Source organism: Squalius cephalus (genome assembly GCF_949319135.1).
Source record: "Squalius cephalus genome assembly, chromosome: 22".
Lineage (NCBI taxonomy): Eukaryota > Metazoa > Chordata > Actinopteri > Cypriniformes > Leuciscidae > Squalius > Squalius cephalus.
In genome coordinates, this window is record NC_137143.1 from 31236529 (window position 1) to 31257496 (window position 20968).

Sequence of the window (20968 nt, forward strand, 5' to 3'; positions counted from 1 at the left end):
TAACACTTTTTAAATAGGTTTATTACAAATAAATTACTAAATGCTTAATATTAATAAATATTAATGAACAAAATTTTGTGTTACATTTACAATCCTGTGAAAACATACCCCTGATATGAACTCCTGATATCAACAATTATACACTAGTTACAATGCTAATTATTGACATCAGGAATTAAGTCAAGTCAAGTCAAGTATATTTGTATAGCGCTTTTCACAATACAGATTGTATCAAAGCAGCTTCATAGTATTAAATTAAAATAATACAACAAGGTTTGTTTCTAGTGGAATTAGATTTCTACTAGTAACAATGGCAATTTTTGATATCAGTAATTACATTTCCACTAGTAAAAATGTTAATTCTTGATATCAACAATGACGTCATCTCTTACAGAAATACGAATTGTTGATATCAAGAATTAAATTTCAACTAGTAAAAACTATAATTCTTGATATCTGTAATTGTATTTTCACTAGCTAAAAGTCACCATAAACTGCCTTTCGAATTCAATTGTTGATGTCAAGAATTTCTTTCTTTCTAGTTGAAATTCTAATTTCACATATCAGAAATACAATTCTTACTAGTAAAATATAATATTCATAAATATAAATAATATAAATAAAAATATGTATAAATTCCTGATTTCAAGAACTCAATTTTCACTAGTTGAAATGTTCATTCTTGATATCTGTAAATGTATTTCACCATGTTACATCTGTTATTTCTGATATCTGAAAATATATTTCTGATATCAATAATTAGGAGAGTCATTTCAGATGTCCAAAATAGTTTTCTTACTGGTAACAATCACATTACAGATATCAGAAATTAAAATGGTCACTAGTGAAAATCGAATTATTGATATAAAAAATGATTTTTTTTTACTAGTAGCAATTCAATTGTTTATATTAAGAACAGACATTGCCACTATTAACCACGCAATCATTGATGTTAAAAAATTATGATTTTTACTAGTAAAATTTTTATTTCTGGAATTGGAATTTCAGCTAGTAAGAAATAAATTCCTTGATTGATATCAACAATTGATTTTTAATGGCAGCCTATGGTGAGATTTAACTAGTGAAAATACAATTACAGAAATCAAATATTTATAATTTTTACTAGTTAAAAAAATAAATTCTTGATATCAAGAATTAACATTTTAACTAGTGAAAATTGAATTGTTGATATCAAGTTCATATTCTGCGAATGAATAAATGTTAAAGCGGCTTGCCATACTGGCAGATTTTTGAGTTCATCAGACAGCAGATGGCGCTCTAGCTCGGCTGAATCTGGCGCATGCGCAGTGTCATCTTGATGTTTGAAGCCGCACAATGGGCGGAGATTTCTGCTGTTTCCTTCCAAATATCAACTGATGATGATCAACCCACGGGAAACGGTTCCCATGTAGAGGGTTTAGAGCGAGATATGCCAGGTACGTCCGTTATCAAACGAGCTTTTTCACAGCCTTTATCACTAGCGTTCTGACTCAGCATTGGCTTTGCATGCATTATCAGGGGAAGTAGTTGATGCATAGAGTAATATTCAACAGCATATGCCACACTGGATACATTCTTACTGTCATGCATGCATGCAAAACAAACATTAGCTATACTGTGACATTGTAGTTGCATCTTGTTTCTTTCCATCTCGATCATTGTTTGCATTAATTTATTCATTAGTCATTCTGTACACTCAGTTGGGTTGGTCTTCCTTTTGCATTTTTAAAAGTCACCCCCAAACCTTTTACTGTACAATTAACACTGTACTATATTAATCTAGTATATAGTTTAATTATGAGTTGATGCCATGTGAAAGAATGCACGTGCAACAAGAAGGAAATTAGAAAATATAATTTAAACGAGTGAAATTCTGTGTGGCATTTATGCTACTTAAAAAATTCCATGGGAAAAACCAAGGTACTTTTTTGTTAGTCATATATGCAAAATGTCTTATTGTATCTTTTTTCTCCAGTAAAATATCTACACATCATTAAAACCAAACGTTTTCTTCTGGAACCTATTTTAACATAAACAAGTGAAAAATGCACTTGCATTATATAGCTACTTATATATATATATGCTGTTTACTATATACATCATGTATACTAATATTAGTAACATACTAATATCTTATTCGGTTTTGCTTGGCAGGTAAATGCATTTTATATGAATGATGTTTAAGCAGGTTAAATATATCAGTTAAGATTATTTTTGCATGCACTTGTTATATTTTGTATGTAAAAAAATGCACGTGAAGTTTTTATATTTTAAAATATGTAAGGTCGCGCGCGTGTTGTAAACATCGTCTTTTTGGGCCTCGTGCACTAATAACAACCAACATTCTTCACCGTTACCAAGCAACGATATCCAGACGCTTGCTAGTGTCGCTAATGTTTTATCCGTATGTTTTTATCGTTTTTTTAGCGCGTAATACTCGTTGAGTTCTCCCTGAAAGGCCCGGGGTTTGTTTAGCATGTAAGTGTCATGCAGCCCGTCCTGTTTATACTGAGATCTGTTAGCCAGACAGCTGCTAAACAACTGCTCGGTGAAATTAAACACTGCTAAAGTTAGGTTAGCAATCACAACAGCTGCTTCATTAATGCTTAATGGTGAACTGTGACTGCTAATGTCTTCAAATATAGGGTACATGTATGTTCTCACGTGACACATGATGCATGTGACATCATCTTTTGCATTTGAATCACTTACCATGGCAAATACCGCGTTATCATATCATAAAATGTCATAAATATCAAGGTGTTTGAATATGGTAATTACAAAGTATTACTGCCATTGCACTTTGTGTTATTTGAAGATTCAAAGTAATACTGTGCGTTTACATAATGATCATTGTTTTTACCATTGGACAAATAAAAGAAAAGTTGAGCCTATTACAGGTATGATAAGAAAATATATATATAGAGAGAGAGAAAAAAAACATAATTCACGTATAAGTCGCATTTTATTAAACATTATAAACACTAAACACAGGGTGTTTTAGTTCCTCTCTCCCCACAACAAATCCTTTCAGTTTAACAATAATCAGAACAGAACAAGAATGAAAAATAAAAGTTGCTATATTCCCAGCTAACAATTTTTGTTTCCCAGAACGTTCTTTTTTAAGGTGTGTTTTTGGTTAGCCAAGAAAGTTTTCTTAAAAGAAATAGAATGTTGATTTTTGGTTTGTAGAATGTTATTCTAACATTATTCTAACGTTCCCCTACCCTCAGTTCATCATGTTTATTCGGTAACACTTTATGTTTGTGTCCTTGTTTCATGTTACATATAGTTAAAGGAACACGCCGACCTTTTGGGACTTTAGCTTATTCACCGTATCCCCCAGAGTTAGATACGTCCACACATACCCTTCTCATCTCCGTGCGTGCCGTAACTCTGTCTGACGCACACACCGCTAGCCTAGCTTAGCACAAAGACTGGAGGTAAATGGCTCCAGTTAGCATACTGCTCCTAATAAGAGACAAAATAACGCCAACATTTTCCTATTTGCATGTTGTGATTTGTATAGTCACAGCGTGTACAAATAACAAGGTCACATGAGACACAGCCATCTTCTAACCGTACACATACTGGGAACTATATGCTCAGAAGGCGAAGCACTGCTACTTGGGCGGAGTGATTTACTCGCAGCGCCTGAGAAGCCCCGTGGAGAGGAGCAGAGAGTTCGCTCAGAGTTGGAGTAAATCACTCCGCAGAAGTAGCAGTGCTTCGCCTTCTGAGAATATAGTTCCCAGTGTGTGTACGGTTAGAAGATGGCTGTGTCTCATGTGACCTTGTTATTTGTACACGCTGTGACTATACAAATCACAACATGCAAATAGGAAAATGTTGGTGTTATTTTGTCACGTGTGTATTTCAGCAGTGGCGTGAAACTGTCTCTACTAGCCACTTTGGCGGGTTGAATTTTATATATAATATATACATTTTTCAATTGTAGTCTTTTAAAAGGCATCAGAAATAATAAACTAAGTGCAATGAGTGTTGTCAAAATATTGTTTTTTCGATACACATCGATACTGAAATATCTGAAACTCTTCGATACCAGCTGCTCTTTCTCTCTCTCTCATCTCTCCGACAGCGAGTGACACACAAACCCGCTTCTCCTCACTCACTTCTTTCATTTGCTCCTGATGAATATTGTTGGTGTTACAGGGCTTGAATTTCAGCACATAATTTTACTCATTCCTGCAGATTTTGCGCTCATAGCCAAAGTGCGCTCATAAAGCCGCCTCTCAGTGTTAAATTGAGTTATTTTTCACTGCTTATTGCACTTAAACAGTCAAATACACACAAAATAATGTCAAAATGCCAGTCTTGGCGAGTATTCACATGAACACAGTCAGTTATGTTTTAAGTGAACGTAAACAGTTGAGAAAGAAAACGCATGTGTAACAGTAAAACGGATCCGTGCGTCAGGTCTTAAAGTGACAGCAGCCTAATAAACCTACTGCCAAATTATGAGATAATATAAAAAAATATCTATATGGCAGTTTTTCCCCATGGTATCGATGTCAAAATTGTGACCAGTGAAAATGCTGAGTGGCTCGTAACTTTGAAAACTAGCCGCTAGCCACAGTCTCTGCTGAGCAAAAATACTTAATAGCAAGCCATGGTAATCTAATAACTATAAATTATGCATAATTACACGCAACTAACCCTAAACCAAATGCTCTAACCCTATAGGAAGTACATGCAGTTGAATATTATTACTCAGTACTTAAATGTATAATAACACTGTAACAAGGACAACTTAAAATAAAGTGTAACCATTTATTCTTACATATTCGTACATTCATAAATCTTTTATCATAAAAAAAACAGTATTATATGAACGCTTATAATCGGTATTAATGAAATCATATATCATTTATTGTTTAATTTATAAAGATAATATGATTAAATTTGTCCACTAATATGTAAGATGATACAGTAAGATTTATCGATTTAAACTGATCATTAAGTTTTTGGAAGAGACTTTTTATAATACTTGACCTGTGAATAAATAACTATTTTAATTTGCATTGCAGAACTTGACCCTGAGACGAGGAACTGGACTTCGTTACGATGATGGACTGGCCGTTTGACACGATTACCCTGCAGAAAGTTTTGCACCAGCACCGTTTGATTCGTCGGTTATAATATCAACACATGTTGCACCGGTGCCGTCCGCAATCCCACATTCGTTCTTCCTGCAGCCTCTTGGATTCGGTCTTTGGATTAACAAGATCACAGGTTGTTTTCAGGCCAGTATTTGTGTTTTTATGTGTTGTCTTCCTGAGTCTCGGTCGGTCTTGACGAAGTCATGGAGCCCAACATGGAGTACATAGTGGCGCAGGTCACGCAGAAAGAGGTCGGACGTCGGTTTCAAGTTGGACCGGAAATCATAGACTACATTCTGGACAGACAGAAGTCACATGACCTGGAAAATGATCAGACCATGCTGGATAGGATGATGGACAGTCTGGCAACCTCATGGGTCAACGCAAGCAATTTCAAGGTAAGAAAGTTTAGGATATCTATATCCCTCATATCTATCTGAACTTCTATCTCTACATAACCCTTCTCGGGCTCCTCTCCTTTTCACAAGATGTAAAATGTGTATTTGATGTCCCCAGAGTGTGTGTGTGAAGTTTTAGCTCAAAATACCCCACAGATATTTTTATATAGCGTGTTAAAGTTGTCACTTTTTGAGGGTGAGCAAAAACACACAGTTTTTGTGTCTGTCCCTTTAAATGCAAATGAGCTGCTGCTCCCGGCACAGGGGGCGGAGCTTCAACAACTCATGTCATTTTACCTCACACACACATGCACTGAAAATGTCTAAATCTTTTATCCTTTTATGTTTCTGAATGGTTAGTTGATGAGTTTATGAAGCTGATGTGTAGTTATCTTCTAGTCATTGATTAGCATATTCTGTCTTGATAATCTATAAATCGTGTTCCGGGGGCGGGGTTTATGTAAATTCTAGGGTTGGTGATGTCACTAACCCGGGAGGAATGTGGTGTAGTCTCTACCAGCCGTTTGTTGTAGTCCTTAAAAAGCGATTTCTTTAAAAGCAAATATCTCCCTTTGCTTTAAACTTTGAGTGTTGTAACTTTGCAGATGTTGTTTATGCTCAAACAGAAACATTACACACTAACTAAAGTTAGAAAAGTCAAATCATAATCAACCATCCCTTTAAAACAAAGAGGAGAACATGCCTTTGCTGTTGCGGGCCCTAAACTCTAGAACAGGTTACCAGTTCACATTAGATTTGCTCCTACAGTACATTACAGATTTTTAAATCTTTGCTTAAAACTCATTATTTTTCCATTGCTTTTAATGTTCCTTGATGATTATGTTTGTACTTGTCTTCTGTTAGTATTTTGATTTTCTTTTGCTATTTAGTTTGAAAATTGTTGATTTTATTTGTGAAATTAATTTTTTACTGCTTTTGCTTGTATTTATTTCATCCGATGTTGTAAAGCACATTGGTCAGTTGCTACTGTTTTAATGGTGCGATATAAATAAACCAAACTTGAAAATTGAAAACTTGAGAGAGTTTGGGAGAAAATGAATCTGCTGAAAGCCTTTTTCCCATCAGAAGCTGAGCAGAGACTGTAATTCACTAAACATTATTTTGCATCCTTGGTTGATGCATGTTCCTTTATACATGTTTTATAATATGCACGACTATGATATAGTCTCAGGTTGCATTGGAGTTGCATAGCATTGTTGCATTGAAATGTTGTAGCGGTGGAAATGATTGCTGAGGATGATAAAGGCATTTGTTATCATTTCAGGAAGGGCGACTCACTCCCGTTCTCACCAGTTCAGTGGGACTGTGCTTGCGCTCGTCTTTTCTGAAGCTTGAGTTTGAGTGGAAACTCTGGTTTATAATTTCACAGGACTGCATTTTTGGATGGCAGGCAGTTTGTATTAAATGAAAAACGTGGTTTATGCTTATAATTTACTGACATTGTGTGTATTTCAGTGATCTGATGGAGGAAAGCTGAAATGCTGTCTAGACGCTGTCTAGGGAGTTTTACAGAAAGCTTCTAAATGAGTTTGGAGGTTTTTGTTGCTTTCAATGTGTATTTGAGTTTTTCAGTGCTTTATTTTCTGATGGTTGTTTCTCTCATTGCGTTAGCCAGAAAACAATTTTGTTTGAGAAAATCACTTCATATCAAACAATTTTTTTCTTTTCATTTTTATTATTATATTAATTTACCTTTTGCTTTATTTAAGCTCTATTTAAGCGTTATTTATTATATGTGACCCTGGATCACCAGTCACGAGTCGCACGGGTATATCTGTGGCAATAGCCAACAATACATTGTATGGGTCAAAATTATCCATTTTTCTTTTATGCCAAAAATCATGAGGATATTAAGTAAAGATCATGTTCCATGAAGATATTTTGTAAATTTCCTTCCGTAAATATATAAAACATTTATTTTTGTGAGTGAATGCAGCACAATCGTGAACATAAATGCACAACTTTAAAGGAGATTTTCTCAATGTTTTGATTTTTTTGCAACCTCAGATTCCAGATTTCCTAATATTGTCCTATCCTAACAAACCATACATTAATGGAAAGCTTATTTATTCAGCTTTCATATGATGTATAAATCTCAATGTCAAAAAATTGACCCATGTGACTGGTTTTGAGGTCCAGGGTCACATATTTTATTTAAAAACAATATTTTATTTTTTATATTGACACTGTAGAATTACAATAATAAAATGTCTGACTGTCTTAATTTCTTTTCAAACGTTAGACCATTAAACTTTTATTTTGACAGAAAACTGCAGGAAAGCTTCTCTTTTGTTGGTAAGCGCTTCTCACATTACTAAACTTTCTTCCTACACCGAGAGAGATCATGTATCTGCGTGGGCTTCAAGGGCCTTCTGGAGAAGAGTGATGATGATTCAGCCTGAGATTATTAAAATAGCTCACTGACTGTGTGAAGAGCAGAGTGATTGCAACCTGATGTTTGTCTAATGGTTTTGTCAGTTGACTAACTGGAGGAGATGGATAATTTGTTTATTTGATTAGCCAGCCAATGGTGTGAGATTGGGGGCGGGGCTATCTGTGTTCTTTTGTTTCTTTGTATCTTTTTGATCAATGGCAGGAGTGCTTGAAGAGTGTTTTAAAGTCGAGATTGTGAACCTATTTGTACTACTGTAGAAGTTTGGTACCATTCTGGGCATTATTAGTGGGGTAATTTACCAGATACAGCCTTGGATCCATTAGCGCCTGCACTAAGCCATCCGGCTGATATCTCTAAATAAGCTCTAACTTTAATAATGTTCGACCAAGGGGAAAAAAGCTTCTGGGGGGTGTTTGGCTCGAGGTCATGGTGCAGAGGACCCTAGGTTGATTTTACTCCGAACCATCCCTTTTTCTCATTTGTGTGTAAGCTGTTTTGTGTCACTCCCGATGGCTCAGGTCTCAGTGTGGACGCACAATTGTGCAAAAGTGAAGTGAATCCGGAGTACTCTCCTGAACTCCAGCTGTGTCATTGACGTACAGACGCATAAAGTTCATAAAACCTGCAGAGTGAAATCAGCGCTTCTGCCAGCTTATATGTCGATGCCTCTTTTCCATTTTGCGGCCCAAGTTTCTGTTCTACAGAAGAAAGAAATGCATACAGCTTTGAAACAACTTGAGGTTATTTTTGGGTGAACTATCCCTTTAATGCACATAGTGAAATCCATCCCACGGATTTCTCTCACAGTCATCAGAAGACGTGGCTACAGTGAATGTAGTTCAGCATGAGTGATGAATTTGTAATTGCAGCGCTGCTGTACTAAGGTAACTGTAAGGACACTCTCAGAGACATATGGGTAATAAAAGACATTTTAATTAGATAAATCAAATTGATATTCTGTCTTTAGTTTGATAGATCTGTGATGCAGTATAAGCTCTTAATAAACATGAATTAATGTGCATTGTGTTCTTTGCACCTCTGGACTCCTTTAACAAACGTTTAACAGCTCACAAACGCCTGAGTCTCCGCAGCCAATCAGAGCGCTCGTCCCACAGCTGGCCTGGAAACCCAGCCGAGAGTAATCACCCCACTCTCCGTAATGAGGACAGCGAGGGGTCCCACTGCAACCCGGGCCATCTTATTTTACCTCACACATGCTCAAAGTCACAGTTAGGACGAATGTGATGGAATAAACATTCTAATGTTGTAATAAAACCATGTGGTTATTTAAATGTGGCGTGTAATGTGCTGAATGTTGTGAGGAAAGCATGCATCTGGTTCATGCTACCCTTTATATAGCAGTGTTTCCTACAGGATTTTGAAAGACTATGGGGATGGACTTCTGTTCCTCTTGGGGGGTCTGGGGACATGAACCCCCAGATAAAAATATAAAAATTAGCAATTACATTTTTTATTTTTTATCCAGTGGTGGAAACAAGCTTCCAAATGCAAGAGATAAACCCTTGAGCTTTTATTTTGACGTAAACTGCAGTTGAGCTTTTATTTTGACGGAATTTTGATGGAAACTTTAGTTGAGCTTTTATATTGACGGAAACTGCAGTTGAGATTTTATTTTGACGGAATTTTAATGGAAACTTTAGTTGAGCTTTTATATTGACGGAAACTGCAGTTGAGATTTTATTTTGACGGAATTTTGATGGAAACTTTAGTTGAGCTTTTATATTGACGGAAACTGCAGTTGAGATTTTATTTTGATGGAATTTTGATGGAAACTTTAGTTGAGCTTTTATTTTGACGGAATTTTGATGGAAACTTTAGTTGAGCTTTTATTTTGACGGAATTTTGATGGAAACTTTAGTTGAGCTTTAATTTTGACGGAAACTGCAGTTGAGCTTTTATTTTGACGGAAACTTAAGTTGAGCTTTTATTTTGAGGGAAACTGCAGTTGAGCTTTTATTTTGACGGAATTTTGATGGAAACTTTAGTTGAGCTTTTATTTTGAGGGAAACTGCAGTTGAGCTTTTATTTTGACGGAATTTTGATGGAAACTTTAGTTGAGCTTTTATTTTGAGGGAAACTGCAGTTGAGCTTTTATTTTGACGGAATTTTGATGGAAACTTTAGTTGAGCTTTTATTTTGATGGAAACTTTAGTTGAGCTTTTATTTTGACGGAAACTGCAGTTGAGCTTTTATTTTGACGGAATTTTGATGGAAACTTTAGTTGAGCTTTTATTTTGAGGGAAACTGCAGTTGAGCTTTTATTTTGACGGAATTTTGATGGAAACTTTAGTTGAGCTTTTATTTTGACGGAAACTGCAGTTGAGCTTTTATTTTGACGGAATTTTGATGGAAACTTTAGTTGAGCTTTTATTTTGATGGAATTTTGATGGAAACTGCAGTTGAGCTTTTATTTTGGCGGGAAAACACCTTTACAAACGCGTCTCATTACAAATCGTGCTGTAATCATCTTCCTACAAAAATGTTGGAAATTATGCAAATGTGTAAATAATGCATAACTGGTGTCAGCTACATTACCGAGTACACGATAAATTCAACACATGCAGACTGAGCCTTTCTGAGACGCGGAAAACACCGGATCACAAGTGTTCACTACGCTTTGAAACACGCAGCACAAACACACTGTAAACTTAAAGTTAGTTTATTTAAATCACAGTCGGTTGTGATTTGATAAAGGGCACAAAGCTATATTGCGTTTTCGATTTTTAGTTCGTTTGAAAGATACTTTACCAAAGCAATGGCGCAAAACAACATTAGAGACATTTTATGTTATTATGAGAAGTTTTTTTAATACTTTCAGTTCATTATGAAACTGTGGCGGCACAGATTAGACTATGGTGGGTCGCCAGAGTTTAACTTAGATAGAGTCGCATATAATTATAATCTATGTGTAAAAAACACATAGATTCAAAGATTTTAAAGAAGAAACAAATTCATTAAAATGTGTATATATCTCAAAACAGTTTAATAAAACATGCACACATTTCTGTGAACAATGCAATGCATTTCAGTGCCATAATCACAACATATTCTATTTTATTTGATTAAGTAATGATTTTTAAAATCCTAATTAGAGGCTTTTCCTGTGTTGTGGTTGTTATTAATTTAATATATTATGTTTTTAATTTTTATCATACATGTGCTGATCATGTATTTCCATGCATGTGGTCAGTATATATATATATTTATGATGCAGATGTTCAGATACACGCTAGAGGGTGCTATTGATGTTATTGTGTATTATATATTTTCATAACATAATATTTAAAGTGGTTCCAAAAATTGCACCATAGCCTGAACTGGAAAGTCCAGGTGATGCGAGATGTGTTGGTTAGGTGTTAGCAGGGCTGTTCTCACTACACGTTCATTGAACATCCCAATCCACCCCCAGACAAGAAAGGTTAGCGCGATGTGTACAGCCAATGGCTTCCTTCAGTCCTGCTGCTGTTCACAGTGATGGTGACAGTGATGAACGACAAAAACTGCTGTTTATGTGATATACTGTGCTTGTTTGATTCAGTATGTTTTAGTCGAAAGGATTCAGTGATTATTTACCACAAAGGACTCTTATTTTTGTGATAATCTGACATTAAAATGCAGTACAGTTGGCATTACCCATAATCCTTTGCTCTTTAGATTTGCATACACCCTCTGACTTACAAAAAAAAGAGTTTTCAGTGCGGTTTTGACTTTAAAATGTTACTGAATGTCATTTGTAATGCAAGTTATTGATATTTTTATTAAAATATCCTACTTTTATCTTATCTTATTTTTAGATTCATATTGTTTTGTCTTTTTAAGGTGGCTCTGCTGGGAATGGACATAGTGTCCGCTCTAGTGACCAGACTACAGGAACGCTTCAAAACACAAATAGGAACAGGTGAATAATTTCATAATATGTATTATAAAAATATGCATTTGCCCACTGATTTTCATACGTTTGTTGATTCTCAGAACAATGCAGATGCTAATAATCTCAGATATAAAGTCTTGTTTCTTCTTCTCTCAGTTCTGCCCAGTTTAATCGATCGTTTAGGTGATTCTAAGGACCAGGTTCGAGATCAAGCACAGTCACTTCTGTTAAAAATCATGGACCAAGCGGCCAATCCGCAGGTGAAACTCTTGAGTCCTGCTTTAGAGTAAAACTCTTTTAAACTGTGGTTAAAACTGATAAAAGCATTTTTTTTTTGCAGTATGTTTGGGACCGAATGCTGGGCGGCTTCAGACATAAAAACAACAGGACCAGAGAAGCTGTTTGCTTTTGCCTTATTTCCACTCTTAATGTGTATGTATCCATCAGATTTACAGTTTAGTTTAATTTAAAATTCTATTTTATTTTAAATGTCTTTTCCCTTTGTGTGTTGCAGATATGGAGCCCACGGCTTAACCCTTAGCAAGATTGTTCCTCACATTTGTCATTTGTTGGGAGACCCCACTAGTCAGGTGAGAGTGTTTTTCTGCACATCTGCAGACTTTTATTCTGTTTTCGGTTTCATGAGATGGCAGGGATTGTAGTATCGTGGTCTATGGCTCCTCCTGCTGGTGATCACAGGGACTGCAACTGACATTGAGATGGCTACGAGATGGTAAACCCATGCTCATTTGATTATATAACATGTTACTGATGAATGGTTACCATATTTACATGCTACTTCAGAAAGGATATATATGGAAAAACCACAATGCAATGCTGTGCACTCAACTTTAGTCTTTTCATTTGAGCTTTATTTGTATATTTCATGAATGTTTCCAGTGTGACGAATGCAGCAAAACAATTTTTTTTAATAAACAAACTATTCTTTAACTATTTAAACTAGGACTGTCTGGATTACTGACTAGCATCTGATCGTGATATTTAATCTAATTACAATTAGATAACAATTAATAAATTATTAATTGTTCAATTTAAATTTCAAACACATTTTTACCAAAGATTATAAAAAACACTGTGCACAAAAATATGAAGGTTTTAATTCTATTCTATTCTATTCTATTCTATTCTATTCTATTCTATTCTATTATATTATATTATATTATATTATATTATATGAATATTAATTTTCACAGCATTAAAGTAAATCATATGGGTCTATTTTTTATTGCTATATTATATAAGATTCCAAGTAAAAAAAATAATGTGTTAGGCTTGCACTGCAAGTGACATGAACACAGAATTAATTTGTTAATTGCAATTATTTGTATGACAATTAATTGTATGCATAAAATGCATGATTGTGAAAGGCCTAATCTGTTTTTTTAATTATCTGATGCAGCATAGTGAAGTCATGAACAATTGTTTAGTATTGCATATTGTGTACAGTTTCACATAATATGTAAAAAAGAAAATCATGGGCTATACTGTGCATTAAACAGTACTTTTGAACATAGTTATAGGTAGATAAGAAATGATAAAGACGATTGAAAAATCCCATGTATGGGGTTTTCATGTGTTGTGGGGTGTTACTAAATAACTACATTATTATATTGTTTTTATGACAATTATTTATTTTTTACATTTTTATGCATTTGCTGATCATGTAATGGCATGTATGTATTCAGTACAGAATAAATTGTTGTCAGTGTACAAGCTCAGATGCTGAAATTCAAACAAACTCAGATACTGTCATTTTGATTTTAATATTTTCTTTCTTTGTTACTAGAATATTTAAAGGGGTTTCCAAAAATTGCACCGTAGCCTGAACTGGGTAGTCCAGGTGATGCGAGATGTGTTGGTTAGGTGTTAGCAGGGCTGTTCTGACTACACGTTCATTGAACATCCCAATCCACCCCCAGACAAGGAAGGTTACCGTTAACTCTGCAGCCAATGGCTTCCTTCAGTCCTGCTGCAGTTCACAGTGATGGTGACAGTGATGAACTACAAAAACTGCAGTTTATGTGATATATGTGACCCTGGATCACCAGTCTCGAGTCGCACGGGTTTATCTGTGGCAATAGCCAACAATACAGTGTATGGGTCAAAATTATCCATTTTTCTTTTATGCCAAAAATCATGAGGATATTAAGTAAAGATCATGTTCCATGAAGATATTTAGGAAATTTCCTACCGTAAATATATAATACATGTATTTCTGTGAGTGAATGCAGCACAATCGTGAACATAAATGAACAACTTTAAAGGAGATTTTCTCAATGTTTCGATTTTTTTGCATCCTCATATTCCAGATGTTCAATAGTTGTATCTCGACCAAATATTGTCCTATCCTAACAAACCACACATCAATGGGAAGCTTATTTATTCAGCTTTTATATGATGTATAAATCTCAATTGCAAAAAATTGACCCATGTGACTGGTTTTGTGGTCCAGGGTCACATATTGTGCTTGTATGATTCAGGATGTTTTAGTTGAGAGGATTCAGTGATTATTTACCACAAAGGACTCTTATTTCACATAATACATAAAAAAATTGTGGGCTGTATACTGTGCATTAAGCAGTTCTTTTGAACATAGTTATAGGTAGATCAGTATGTGGCATTTGTTTTTATTCTGTGTTTTGCAATGTATTTTGTAAATGAATTTCTTCTAAATGAATAAATAAATATGTTCCTCCTCAGGTTCGTGACGGCGCGATGAACTGCCTGGTGGAGATTTACAGACACGTGGGAGAGAGAGTGAGGATGGATCTGGGCAAAAAGGGACTGCCACAGTCACGGTAATAAACCACATTACAGTCCTCCTGTAGTCAATAACTGTATCCCTTAAAACTCATCTTTGATAATCAAAATGACATATTTAAGCGTTTTTTTTTCCTGTGAAAATAATTTCTTCATGCCTTAAAATAGCTTGAATGTAACTCGACACCCTTGCTTCGTTTAGTATACGCGGACTCATGAATATGCAAATTAGCTCCGCCTCCACTCACTTATAGCAGCTCGGATTACCTGATCCACTCGCTCGACTGTAGTAAACGCGACACAATGGCAAGTGTTAATGTTTATGTAAATTCAGCCATATATGTTTGAACACAGTTGTCGTCTAAACATCAGCATTCGATCGTCATAGAAAGTCAGTGGAGAAAAGCTCCGCCCCCTTTTGACGGGATTGGTCACATGTTTGTGACAGTAGGAAACAGGGGCGTGTTTGAGACTGTCTTTGGTTCACTGCAGATTTAAGGAGGAAATACTCAGCAATGGTGTCGACTTATGAATTTGCACATGGTTTGTCTTAAAGCATATTAAAAACACCATATAGACACATAAACAACATTAAAAGCTTGATTATTATTAGATATATAGATATCACTTTTATTAAAATCATTGCATAACATTTTACAAAACACATTTTCTTCAATTGATTTATTTAATTTATTAAAAATGTATTATAATTATCCCTTTATGATTTATTTTTGAATAACACATTTCATTTTTCTCTTTGTTTTCTGTTACAAATAAAATAGTGACAGTGTTAGTGTATATTTGTGTTTGAGTTATTATTTTTATAATGTGTTCAACGTTGTATTAAGCGTCTCCTGTTTGTTTTGTTCAGGTTGAATGTGATTTTCAGCAGGTTTGATGAAGTCCAGAGGTCTGGGAACATGATCCTGTCCACGGGTGAGTGATCTGGTGTTCGGTGTGATGTATGTGCGAGCACGAACAGATGCTGTCGGCTTTAAATGAAAGGGATGAAAGCGTGTTCAGGTGCTATATGAACTTACTGGGACATTAACTGAGGTTTCTTCTATGTCTGTGTGTGTGTGTGTGAATTGCTCGCTGGAGAGATTGTTCCCGTTGTTCAGCTATTGTTTCCTCGCTGCCCCAGTTTCATTGTGTGTGTGATTTTGTGTGTGTGTTTTGTGACCGTAGTTTTGGTTTCGTTCGAGACGGTGGAATGTGGAAAGACTTCGCCCATCAGCATTGCACAGTTTACAAAACAAGAATACGTTTTCCCTTTCTACAGTACATTATGCATATGAAAAAATACATCCATATGCATTTAAAGACAGATTCAATCTAAAGCATATAAATGGCAGAAGTGATGACTGTTTCAAAAGTGTCAAGCACCCACGATGTTTCGTGTCAATCATCCTATAATTGCACCCTGGTTTAGTGCATTAGGCTGAGATAGACTAACATTGAAGAAACTGCTCGTGTTTGTGCATGAGAGTGTCGTGACACAGCAGTATTTTACACTTCCATGAGTCTGTGTTTTTTTTTAAACCTGTTTTATAGGGCTGGGTATTGACACAAATTTCACAATTCAATTCGATTTCGATTCACAAGCTTGCAATTCGATTCAATTTCGATTCCGATTCGATTCAATATTGTTTATTTTGGATATCAGGTGCAATACATGGCAAATTTTCTTAAGGAAAACAATTATTAACTAATGCTGTAAACTATGGGAGTCAGTTGTAGCCTATAGGCTTCATTAGCCTACTATAATATTGAAGGTAAAAAATGAACTGATTTGTATACAAACACTTAAATTACACTTATTTTTATAATAATAAAGTTATATGAAATAAACATTTAAATGGTGGCTGTCATAAAAAACTTGCCAGATTTATTCAAACATGCATTAAATATTGAAGAACATTAAAAATTATAATGAATATGTAATATAGTGCATATATTTAGCAGAATGCTCCTCTCTAGAGTTAATTTTTCTCGCTGACTAACGAGTTTATGGTCACTGGATATGGTTTTTCTGAGGTAAATGTGACGTTACGTGACATTGTTTACAAGCTGTTTTACTAACGTCTTTCCACGGTTGAAACACTGATTGAGTGATTCCATGTGACATGATACGGATTTCGATAATCTTTTAACATATTTTCAGATGCTCATTCATGTTTATTTCACGCTGTAACTGGTGTTCTTAATGTGGAAGAGAGGATCATGTGCTTCTCTTGAGCTGCGCCAGAGCGATCTCATGCCACAGCGCCAAAACGGTATTTATGTTGTTGAATTGCGTAAGAAAATTGACGTAATTTCAAATCTGAGACTTTATTTCATATCAATAGTAACAAAGCACAAAGATTATTGTGATTTATTGGATGGGATGCGTGCTAAAATGTTCCATTCATTCATCAGCTGAAAACAGGATGACTAATCGATTCTTGGGATTTAAGAATCGATATCGGTTCGTAAAAATGAGAATTGATTCAAATCGAGAAATCGATATTTTTTTACCCAGCCCTACTGTTTTATCATCCGTTAGGTGAAAATCAAGCATCTGAATAGTCCTAAATATGGTTGTCAAATCTACTACCAGTACTGAAATTGATACTGAAATTTTAAATATGTGACGATTCCAGCATTTCTGCAGTACCGGGTATATTTGTTACCCGCTGATAGGCAAACGCTCCAGTGTGTATGTGTGAAAGCGCTCTGTGAAGAGCATCAACGGTTTCTTCTTACAACATGCTTTTGATGTGGTGATCATTGCAGCCAATCACAGACGTATCTGTTGAGCGCATGAACGCAATAGCCAATCAGAGGCGTTTAAGTTAGTTTTTGTTAGTACGTTTTTGTTGGTGCGTGCTTTAGTATGCTTGCAAATATTGCCAACAAAGTGTAAACATAATGTAAATAAGAGATTCAGATAGATCTGAGTAAGCAGGCGCTGAACGTAAGTGATTGACCGCTTCAGTGATTATAAAGGGAGCGCTTTGTCCTGAATCTCTGGGTTGTGTAATTTTGATGTATTATGCAGCTGTACGGCTCATAATCACAATCAGTGTCACCCATCAATGTGTTGCAATGCTGTATAAATGTGTTCGTTATGGTTTTGAACATTCAGTGCTCTCTGAATTACAATAAAAGGCCAAACATGCCAGTAGCATTTATTTCCAGGCCTTTTTTAAAGGTTAACGGCATTACAGACATACAGCGGCCCCTGAAAACAAAACACACTTCAAAGAGAGACTTCAGCCGAATACAAACCATCACAGACACGAGCCGCGCCCTGAACAGTATTTCGTTTATACACATCAGTATTTTTGTCTTGTTTTCCAGTACAATCTTAAATCAAGATATATTTACTTGAAGCAAAATGATATGAGATATCTGAAAAATGTATCAAAATGAAGTGAGTTTATGGTTTAAAGGGGCTGTTTGTAGAATTCAGAAACCCGTGTTATTAGTGACACCGGTGGCCGTTAAGTGAACTGCAGCAGCACTTACTTTTTCGGACTTCTCTTAGGGGTAAAAATAATTTATAAATAGCTTTGCAGGGATATACACTCACCTAAAGGAGTATTAGGAACACCATACTAATACTGTGTTTGACCCCCTTTCGCCTTCAGAACTGCCTTAATTCTACGTGGCATTGATTCAACAAGGTGCTGAAAGCATTCTTTAGAAACGTTGACCCATATTGATAGGATAGCATCTTGCAGTTGATGGAGATTTGTGGGATGCACATCCAGGGCACGAAGCTCCCGTTCCACCACATCCCAAAGATGCTCTATTGGGTTGAGATCTGGTGACTGTGGGGGCCATTTTAGTACAGTGAACTCATTGTCATGTTCAAGAAACCAATTTGAAATGATTTGAGCTTTGTGACATGGTGCATTATCCTGCTGGAAGTAGCCATCAGAGGATGGGTACATGGTGGTCATAAAGGGATGGACATGGTCAGAAACAATGCTCAGGTAGGCCGTGGCATTTAAACGATGCCCAATTGGCACTAAGGGGCCTAAAGTGTGCCAAGAAAACATCCCCCACACCATTACACCAACACCACCAGCCTGCACAGTGCTAACAAGGCATGATGGATCCATGTTCTCATTCTGTTTACGCCAAATTCTGACTCTACCATCTGAATGTCTCAACAGAAATCGAGACTCATCAGACCAGGCAACATTTTTCCAGTCTTCAACTGTCCAATTTTGGTGAGCTCGTGCAAATTGTAGCCTCTTTATCCTATTTGTAGTGGAGATGAGTGGTACCCGGTGGGGTCTTCTGCTGTTGTAGCCCATCCGCCTCAAGGTTGTGCGTGTTGTGGCTTCACAAATGCTTTGCTGCATACCTCGGTTGTAACAAGTGGTTATTTCAGTCAAAGTTGCTCTTCTATCAGCTTGAATCAGTCGGCCCATTCTCCTCTGACCTCTAGCATCAACAAGGCATTTTCGCCCACAGGACTGCCGCATACTGGATGTTTTTCCCTTTTCACACCATTCTTTGTAAACCCTAGAAATGGTTGTGCGTGAAAATCCCAGTAACTGAGCAGATTGTGAAATACTCAGACCGGCCCGCCTGGCACCAACAACCATGCCACGCTCAAAATTGCTTAAATCACCTTTCTTTCCCATTCTGACATTCAGTTTGGAGTTCATGAGATTGTCTTGACCAGGACCACACCCCTAAATGCATTGAAGCAACTGCCATGTGATTGGTTGATTAGATAATTGCATTAATGAGAAATTGAACAGGTGTTCCTAATAATCCTTTAGGTGAGTATGCTGTTAACAAACATCTCGACGCCGTCCACTGCTGAGAGCGACTTTTGATGAATATGTAAATATGTGCTGATCTTTCCACTCAATAACAGAATAAACACACAGAAATGAGAAAGCATCAGTTCAGAAAGCATCTGATCATAGTGATGTGTGTGTTTACAGCAGATCTGAGATTCACCGGCATCACGTCGACGGATGAGCTCATTAAAATTACACTGTTATGATAGTTTGATTATATTTTGATTCAGGCTGTTCAAGAGGAAAATGTTCCCGTTATCACCTTTGGCCCCGTTTACACCTGGGATTTACATCTCAAATGTGACCACTTGTGATCAGGTTTCTGTCTTTGAGGGAACGGTCTATTTGAGACTATAGACTATATAGATCTGGCTTGAATGAATCCATGACACACATTAACATTACAGTACAGAACAGCTCTTTCAGAATATTATCCTGAACATTGTATAAGCATTCGTTCGTTTCATGTGTCGTTGAATGGATAAGAGACTCTCAGGCGTATACGTCACATGCTTTTGATTTTCTCTATGAGTCCTTCACATTAAAATCAATCTACAGCATAAAGCATAAACTCACTTCATTTTGATGCATTTTTCAGAAAACAAGACTCAATATCTATTGTTTTGCTTCTCAAGTATATGTATTTTGATTTTTATTTACCAGAAAGTCTGAGCTGCTGTTTTCCATACAGTGGAAATGGATGTTGATTTATTCTGACTCCAAAATGGACAAAAACACAATAAAAGCATCATAAAGTTACATATTGGATTCATAGCTTACATAAAATAGTGACTTGTGAATGTACAACAGCACGAATTAACAAGGCTAAACCTAGTACCATTGATGCATGGCAATGTTTTTCTTCCAACATATTGGACTATATAAAGGAATGACTATATAAGGTTTTTTCTCACTCTTTCATATTCAAGTCAAGTCAAGTCAAGTTTATTTATATAGCGCTTTTCACAATACAGATTGTATCAAAGCAGCTTCACAGTATTAAATTAAAATAATACATCAATGTTTGTTTCTAGTGGAAAACGTCCACGTTTGGTAATGCTGATCAATAGTATCGTTGATTGATTAATTAAATTAAATATCCCCAAATATCCCCAACTGAGCAAGCCAAAGGCAACAGTGGCAAGGAACCGAAAAACTCCATCAGGTGACCTAATGGAGAAAAACAAAACCTTGGGAGAACCCAGGCTCAGTCGGGGGCCAGTTCTCCTCTGGCGTTTATGAACTAGAGGCCGGATTTAACTGTAAGATTAAAAGTATTATATGAATGCCTGGCTGAAGAGATGCGTCTTTAATCTAGTTTTAAACTGGGAGAGCGAGTCTGAGCAACGAACAGTATCAGGAAGACTATTCCAGAGTTTTGGAGCTAAATGTGAAAATGCTCTCCCTCCTTTGGTGGATCTGGATATCCTAGGTATGACTAAAAGCCTCGAATTTATTGATCTTAAAGAGCGCGATGGATTATAGGGCGATAGAAGATCCGTTAAATAGACTGGAGCTAAGCCGTTAAGGGCTTTATAAGTCAGTAGCAATACCTT

At 36.1% G+C, this 20968-nt stretch overlaps 1 protein-coding gene across 1 annotated transcript in view; it reads left to right on the forward strand.

Moving 5' to 3' along the window:
• The first annotated feature begins 1326 nt into the window (after positions 1-1326).
• The window catches only part of LOC307150541 (CLIP-associating protein 1), a 73536-nt gene continuing 53894 nt past the window's right edge, over positions 1327-20968 (forward strand). Inside the window, exons 1-8 of the mRNA XM_079857881.1 lie at positions 1327-1436; positions 5049-5518; positions 11775-11853; positions 11983-12086; positions 12167-12258; positions 12341-12416; positions 14548-14645; positions 15479-15543. Of these exons, the coding sequence (XP_079714007.1) occupies positions 5324-5518; positions 11775-11853; positions 11983-12086; positions 12167-12258; positions 12341-12416; positions 14548-14645; positions 15479-15543 (709 nt within the window). The 5' untranslated portion in view covers positions 1327-1436; positions 5049-5323. The remainder of the gene's footprint in view (positions 1437-5048; positions 5519-11774; positions 11854-11982; positions 12087-12166; positions 12259-12340; positions 12417-14547; positions 14646-15478; positions 15544-20968) is intronic.